Source organism: Oncorhynchus gorbuscha, unplaced genomic scaffold (genome assembly GCF_021184085.1).
Source record: "Oncorhynchus gorbuscha isolate QuinsamMale2020 ecotype Even-year unplaced genomic scaffold, OgorEven_v1.0 Un_scaffold_9233, whole genome shotgun sequence".
Classification (NCBI taxonomy): domain Eukaryota; kingdom Metazoa; phylum Chordata; class Actinopteri; order Salmoniformes; family Salmonidae; genus Oncorhynchus; species Oncorhynchus gorbuscha.
Window position 1 is genome coordinate 5,701 of NW_025752253.1, and position 7,375 is coordinate 13,075.

Sequence of the window (7,375 nt, forward strand, 5' to 3'; positions counted from 1 at the left end):
GAGTACTTCTCCGTCCTATTCTGTGTCCTGTGTGAATCTAAGTGTGCATTCTCTAATTCTCTCCTTCTCTCTTTCTCTCTCTCTCTCTCTCTCTCGGAGGACCTGAGCCCTAGGACCATACCCCAGGACTACCTGACATGATGACTCCTTGCTGTCCCCAGTCCACCTGGCCATGCTGCTGCTCCAGTTTCAACTTCCACCTGACTGTGCTGCTGCTCCAGTTTCAACTGTTCTGCCTTATTATTATTCGACCATGCTGGTCATTTATGAACATTTGAACATCTTGGCCATGTTCCTCCACCCGGCACAGCCAGAAGAGGACTGGCCACCCCACATAGCCTGGTTCCTCTCTAGGTTTCTTCCTAGGTTTTGGCCTTTCTAGGGAGTTTTTCCTAGCCACCGTGCTTCTACACCTGCATTGCTTGCTGTTTGGGGTTTTAGGCTGGGTTTCTGTACAGCACTTTGAGATATCATCTGATGTACGAAGGGCTATATAAATAAATTTGATTTGATTTGATCAGGATGTGTGGGGTTAGTGTCTGGAACAGGATGTGTGGGGTTAGTGTCTGGAACAGGATGTGTGGGGTTAGTGTCTGGAACAGGATGTGTGGGGTTAGTGTCTGGATCAGGATGTGTGGGGTTAGTGTCTGGAACAGGATGTGTGGGGTTAGTGTCTGGAACAGGATGTGTGGGGTTAGTGTCTGGAACAGGATGTGGGGTTAGTGTCTGGAACAGGATGTGTGGGGTTAGTGTCTGGAACAGGATGTGTGGGGTTAGTGTCTGGAACAGGATGTGTGGGGTTAGTGTCTGGAACAGGATGTGTGGGGTTAGTGTCTGGAACAGGATGTGTGGGGTTAGTGTCTGGAACAGGATGTGTGGGGTTAGTGTCTGGAACAGGATGTGTGGGGTTAGTGTCTGGAACAGGATGTGTGGGGTTAGTGTCTGGAACCATTGTATGTCATCTCTGAGGTCCCACCTATCCTGACCTAGAGAGAGTATATAACCCAGAGGCTCACTCCACTCAGTGAGCACTCACTGCATTCATGTATGTTTGGTGTGACATGCTCCCTTACGAATAAATTGTGAATAAATGCATATCGTGATTGGTGATTGACCTTCTCTCTCCTCATTATTGATTACAATTTCCACAACACTAGTCACTCTTTTTGTCAATACTATTATATTTTTCATAACACCGTTTTGGGTGAGTAGCTTAGTAAAATATTTCATTTAGAGAGAAATGAGTGATGTAGCTCATAATATCCCCCACAAATGGACGTCAGATTGACGTGATTTGACAGCTACGATATTTTCTATAATCTACTCTCTCCCTCATCGGTTCGCTCTGCGTTCTATTGGCCAGTCGGATTTTTATTGCGGAAGTGGTTACTTTTCTCTTGCAGTTGGCAGGCAGGCATTATTTGCTTAAAACAAATACTTTCCCAAACATGTATACAACACAAAACATCGTCAACTCAATAACATCGACTTGAGATGCGAAAACAATTGATTGACTTCATAACAAGAAGACTGTGAAGACTGTCTACACGGGCGTGTGTGACGCGTCTCTTCCTACATTCATCGTGTTGACGATCGAGAATCGCTTTCCTATTCGCTAACTACGGATTTTTGACACTTTGCCCGCTAGTCGGGTAATGTTGCATTTCTTGCCTTATTATTCATATATATATTGATTGTTGCAAATATTACATGTTAATGTTATGTCAATCACTAGCTGGTTAGTTTAAGTTACAATTTCGCAGATTGTAGGTGGCTACATGCGATTTGGATGACAGCTGTTGTTGTGTAACGTTGTGTGTGACAATGTATTTTCATCAACATGTGACATAGAACCCATATTTAACACCGCAGTGTTGTGGCCTGTTGCAGTCATATTGTTTCATGAGCCACTTCATGTCAGCCGAACACAAGTCTGCAGTCACGTTTCTCAGTAGCATTAGAAGATGCATGATTAAATCAGGTCTGGTAGATTTATTACTTTGATCGTCCAGGCTCGTGATTGCACCCTTCCTCTTTCCACTGATAGCTAGCTAGTGAGTGAGTGTTTGCACAGCGTAACATATTCAGGAAATGCTAGCTAGAGCAACAGACGGACATGAAAATAAAATCTTAACATCTTGTCGTGTCCCTCTGTGTTTCTCTCGCTGTCTTTTTTATTTTATTTGACCTTTTATTTAGACAGGGAGGCTAGTTGAGAACACGTTCTCATTTACAACTGCGATCTGGCTAAGATAAAGCAAAGCTGTGTGACACAAACAACACAGTTACACATGGAAACACACAGTCAATAATACAATAGAAAACAAAAGTATATATACAGTGAGTGCAAATGAGGTGAGATAAGGGAGGTAAGGCAAGTAGAGATACTGGGGTGCAAAGGAGCAAGATAAATAATGTCTGTCTGTCTGTCTGTCTGTCTGTCTGTCTGTCTGTCTGTCTGTCTGTCTGTCTGTCTGTCTGTCTGTCACTCCCTTTATCTCCCCCCTCTAGTCGGGATGAAGCCTGGAGTAGGTGCATGTCAGGACCCCTGTCAGGGTGGTCCGGGGGTGGGTGACAGGGGGGACGACACCCTGGTGTCTCTACCCCCTAAAGACACCTCTGGCTCACCCGCGGGGTCACCTTCAGAGTTGGGAAGCCCTGGCACCCGCCAGGTCGCGACCTTTGACCTGCTCAAGATGGTGGTGTCTTACAAGAGGATGGCCCTGTTTCTGGAGCCGGTCACTGACACGTTGGAGCTGGCCCGCTACCTACTGGGGTGAGAGGATACATTTACACACTGATCCAAGATCGGTTTTTAGTTTCTCCAATGGTGATAACGGATAGGACTTGGGAGAGTAGACTGATTCACTCTACCTACTGGGCTAATGTAGGGAGGGTAGACTGATCCTAGATCTGGGCTGTGGAGCTGGCACTCTACCTACTGGGCTAATGAAGGGAGGGTAGACTGATCCTAGATCTGGGCTGTGGAGCTGGCACTCTACCTACTGGGCTAATGAAGGGAGGGTAGACTGATCCTAGATCTGGGCTGTGGAGCTGGCACTCTACCTACTGGGCTAATGAAGGGTGGGTAGACTGATCCTAGATCTGGGATGTGGAGCTGGCACTCTACCTACTGGGCTAATGAGGGAGGGTAGACTGATCCTAGATCTGGGCTGGAGCTGGCACCTACCTACTGGGCTAATGAAGGGAGGGTAGACTGATCCTAGATCTGGGCTGTGGAGCTGGCAGCTACCTACTGGACTAATGAAGGGAGTGGTTGACTGATCCTAGATCTGGGATGTGGAGCTGCACCTATCTGGGCTAATGTAGGGAGGGTAGACTGATCCAGATCTGGGATTGGAGCTGTACCTACTGGGCTAATGAAGGGAGGGTAGTGATCCTAGATCTGGGCTGTGGAGCTGGCACTCTACCTACTGGGCTAATGAAGGGAGGGCAGACTGATCCTAGATCTGGGCTGTGGAGCTGGCACTTACCTACTGGGCTAATGAAGGGAGGGTAGACTGATCCTAGATCTGGGATGTGGAGCTGGCACTCTACCTACTGGGCTAATGAAGGGAGGGTAGGATCCTAGATCTGGGCTGTGGAGCTCCACCCTAATGGCTGAGGCCAATGAAGGAGGGTAGACTGGACAGATCTGGGATGTGGAGCTGGCACTCTACCTACTGGGCTAATGAAGCGAGGGTAGACTGATCCTAGATCTGGGCTGTGGAGCTGGCACTCTACCTACTGGGCTAATGAAGGGAGGGTAGACTGATCCTAGATCTGGGCCGTGGAGCTGGCACTCCACTGCTCTAATGTCTGTGTAGATGCATGCCATCTTATTTGGTTTACTGTATAGTCCAGTGTGTGATTTTACAGCCTGCTACCTACTGGGGTGAGTCAGTGTTTACCATAGACACTGATCGGAGGTCAGTTTTTAGTTCCTCCACCCTAATGGCTGAGGATAGATGAGGGACACTAAACTGATCCTAGGTCAGTATGAATGTGTGTGTATTGCAGGTGGAGGATGCCTCTGTGCTCACTACTGGTCTGTGTACTGCTCAACATCCTTCCTCACTCTGAGTGAAGGTGAGCATGTTGGGTAATACACACACACACACACACACACACACACACACACACACACACACACACACACACACACACACACACACACACACACACACACACACACACACACTGCTATATGAACTACTACCACATACAACTGAGTGTGTATAACAATGTGATATATATCAAATGTGACAGTGAGTTTCTCTCCTGCCCTCCAGTGGGGTGGTTCTCTGTGTGTGTTCTGGGGTGTCTGCCCCGGCTGCCCTGGGTTACCTGCAGGACAGGTGGGGGGCGGGGCGTCGGAGGCGGAGCAACAGAAGAGGCGGTGCCACGCGGTGCATCGTAAGGACCTCCAGAACGCCCAGCTCACCAGACAGGACGCCATGCTGGAAGTCATGCTGGAAGTCAAGTGAGTGAGTGAGTGAGTGAGGAGGAGTGAGTGAGTGAGTGAGTGAGTGAGTGAGTGAGTGAGTGAGTGAGTGAGTGAGTGAGTGAGTGAGTTTATAAAACCAAGTTAATTTATTTACTATCCCTGTGTGTGTGCCTGTGTGGGTGCACGCATGCATGTCCGGGTGTCTCTCTCTCGGTCTGTGTGTGTGTCCGTGTCCACAGGTTAAAGCAGCTAGATGACCTGTTGTCTCATGCCTGCCTGTCTGCTGAGTCCGTCTACAAGCTCCTGTACTGGGAGAGCCACTCTGAGTCCTCTAGGTCAGTAACACTGTGTGTGTGTCCTTGTTCTCCAGGACAGTAACTCAAAGCCTCTACATTCACCATAGATATCATCACACATCTTATCTGTACTTACAGAGCTCCCGACAGACTGGTTAGGGTTGTTTATGTGTGCCTGAGTGTCTCTGTCTCTCTCTCTCTATCTCTCGCTCTCTCCCTCCTCCTTTCTCCCTCCTCTGTCTCTCTCTCTCTTTCTGTCTCTCTTTCTGTCCCTGTCTCTCTCCCTCTCCTGTCTCTCTCTCTCCCTCCTGTCTCTCTCCCTCCTGTCTCTCTCCCTCCCTCCTGTCTCTCTCTCTGTCTCTCTCCCTCTTGTCTCTCTCCCTCCCTGTCTCTCTGTCTCTCTCCCTTCTGTCTTGTCTCCCTCCTTCTGTCTCCCTCTTCTGTCTCCCTCCTCTGCCCTCTCCTCCTTTCTGTCCTCTCTCTTTTCCCTGTCCTCTGCTCTCTCTCCCTCCCTGTCTCTGCCTCTCCCTCCTCTGTCTGCCTCTCTCCCTCCTGTCTCTCTGCTCTCCCTCCTGTCTCTCTCTCCTCTTTGTCTCTCTCTGTCTCTCTCCTCTTTTGTCTCTCTCTGTTCCCTCCCTCTTTGTCTTCTCTGCCTCTCCCCTCCTCTCTGCCTCTCCTCCTCTCTGCCTCTCCCTCCTCTTCTCTGCCTCTCTCCCTCCTCTCTCTGCCTCTCTCACTACTGCACTCTTCCTGTGGAACCGAGACTTCTGCAGGGGTCAGTGCACACACACACACACACACACACACACACACACACACACACACACACACACACACACACACACACACACACACACACACACACACACACACACACACACACACACACACACACACACACACACACACACACACACACACACACACACACACTACCAGTCAAACGTTTGGACACACCTACTCATTCCAGGGTTTTTCTTTATTTTTACTATTTTCTACATTGTAGAATAATAGTGAAGACATCAAAACTATGAAATAACACATGGAATCATGTAGTAGCCAAAAAGTGATAAACAAATCAGAATATATTTTATATTTGAGATTCTTCAAAGTAGCCACCCTTTGCCTTGACAGCTTTTGCACATTCTTGGCATTTTGAAGAATCTCAAATATAAAATATATTCTGATTTGTTTATCACTTTTTGGCTACTACATGATTCCATGTGTTATTTCATAGTTTTGATGTCTTCACTATTATTCTACAATGTAGAAAATGTTTTTTTTTTTTCAAATAAAGAAAAACCCTGGAATGAGTAGGTGTGTCCAAACTTTTGACTGGTACTGTACATTTTTTAAAATTATTTTTATTGTACCTTTTATTTAACTAGGCAAGTCAGTTAAGAACAAATTCTTATTTACAATGACGGCCTAGGATCACTGGGTTAACTACCTGTTCAGGGGCAGAACAACAGATTTGTACCTTGGCAGCTCGGGGATTTGAACTTGCAACCTTTCAGTTACTAGTCCAGCACTCTAATCACTAGGCTACCCTGACGCCCCGGCAGACACACACTCAAGTGTTGGTTCTGTGTTCTAAAAGCCTGGTTCCACTCCCCCTCTGTGTGTGTAGTTGTGTTGGACCTAAGGGAGGTGGTCCAGTCTGGCCAGAACCCATCCTCAGGAGGAGAGATTGACCTCACAGAACCGGACCACAGCAGCCTGGACCGGACTCCCACTGCTACCAGCTTAGAGGTATGGACAGAGAGAGAAGTGGTGGGGGGGAGAAATGGGTAGGGAGGGAGGGAGGGAGGGAGAGAGAGAGAGACAGGGTGGGAGGAGAGAGAAACAGGGGGAGGGAGGGAGAGAAACAGGGTGGGAGGAGAGAGAAACAGGGTGAGGGAGGGAGAGACAGGGGGAGGGAGGGAGAGACAGGGTGGGAGGAGAGAGAAACAGGGGGAGGGAGGGAGAGACAGGGTGGGAGGGAGAGAGAAACAGGGGGAGGGAGGGAGAGACAGGGTGGGAGGAGAGAGAAACAGGGGGAGGGAGGGAGAGACAGGGTGGGAGAGAGAGAGAAACAGGGGGAGGGAGGGAGAGAACAGGGTGGGAGGAGAGAGAAACAGGGTGAGGGAGGGAGAGACAGGGGGAGGGGAGGGAGAGACAGGGTGGGAGGAGAGAGAAACAGGGGGAGGGAGGGAGAGACAGGGTGGGAGGAGAGAGAAACAGGGGAGGGAGGGAGAGACAGGGTGGGAGGAGAGAGAAACAGGGGAGGGAGGGAGAGACAGGGTGGGAGGAGAGAGAAACAGGGGGAGGGAGGGAGAGACAGGGTGGGAGGAGAGAGAGAAACAGGGGGAGGGAGGGAGAGACAGGGTGGGAGGAGAGAGAAACAGGGGGAGGGAGGGAGAGACAGGGTGGGAGGAGAGAGAAACAGGGGGAGGGAGGGAGAGACAGGGTGGGAGGAGAGAGAGAAACAGGGGAGGGAGGGAGAGACAGGGTGGGAGGAGAGAGAAACAGGGGGAGGGAGGGAGAGAATCAGGGGGAGGGAGGGAGAGACAGGGTGGGAGGAGAGAGAAACAGGGGGAGGGAGGGAGAGACAGGGTGGGAGGAGAGAGAAACAGGGGGAGGGAGGGAGAGA

The 7,375-nt window shown here is 49.6% G+C and overlaps 1 protein-coding gene across 1 annotated transcript; it reads left to right on the top strand.

Annotated features, from left to right (window-relative positions):
• The first annotated feature begins 1,348 nt into the window (after positions 1–1,348).
• LOC124030106 (protrudin-like) lies at positions 1,349–4,087 on the top strand. Its single transcript, XM_046341590.1, has 3 exons — positions 1,349–1,652; positions 2,512–2,776; positions 4,021–4,087. Exons 2-3 carry the CDS (start codon positions 2,517–2,519, stop codon positions 4,085–4,087), a joined length of 327 nt encoding a protein of 108 aa, XP_046197546.1. The 5' UTR covers positions 1,349–1,652; positions 2,512–2,516.
• The last annotated feature ends 3,288 nt before the right edge of the window (positions 4,088–7,375 follow it).

Coding starts and splice junctions, on each gene's coding strand:
- LOC124030106 (XM_046341590.1), top strand. CDS start 2,517: ATGAAGCCTGGAGTAGGTGCATGTCAGGACCCCTGTCAGGGTGGTCCG. Junction 2,777..4,020: donor CTGGCCCGCTACCTACTGGG/GTGAGAGGATAC, acceptor TGTGTATTGCAG/GTGGAGGATGCCTCTGTGCT.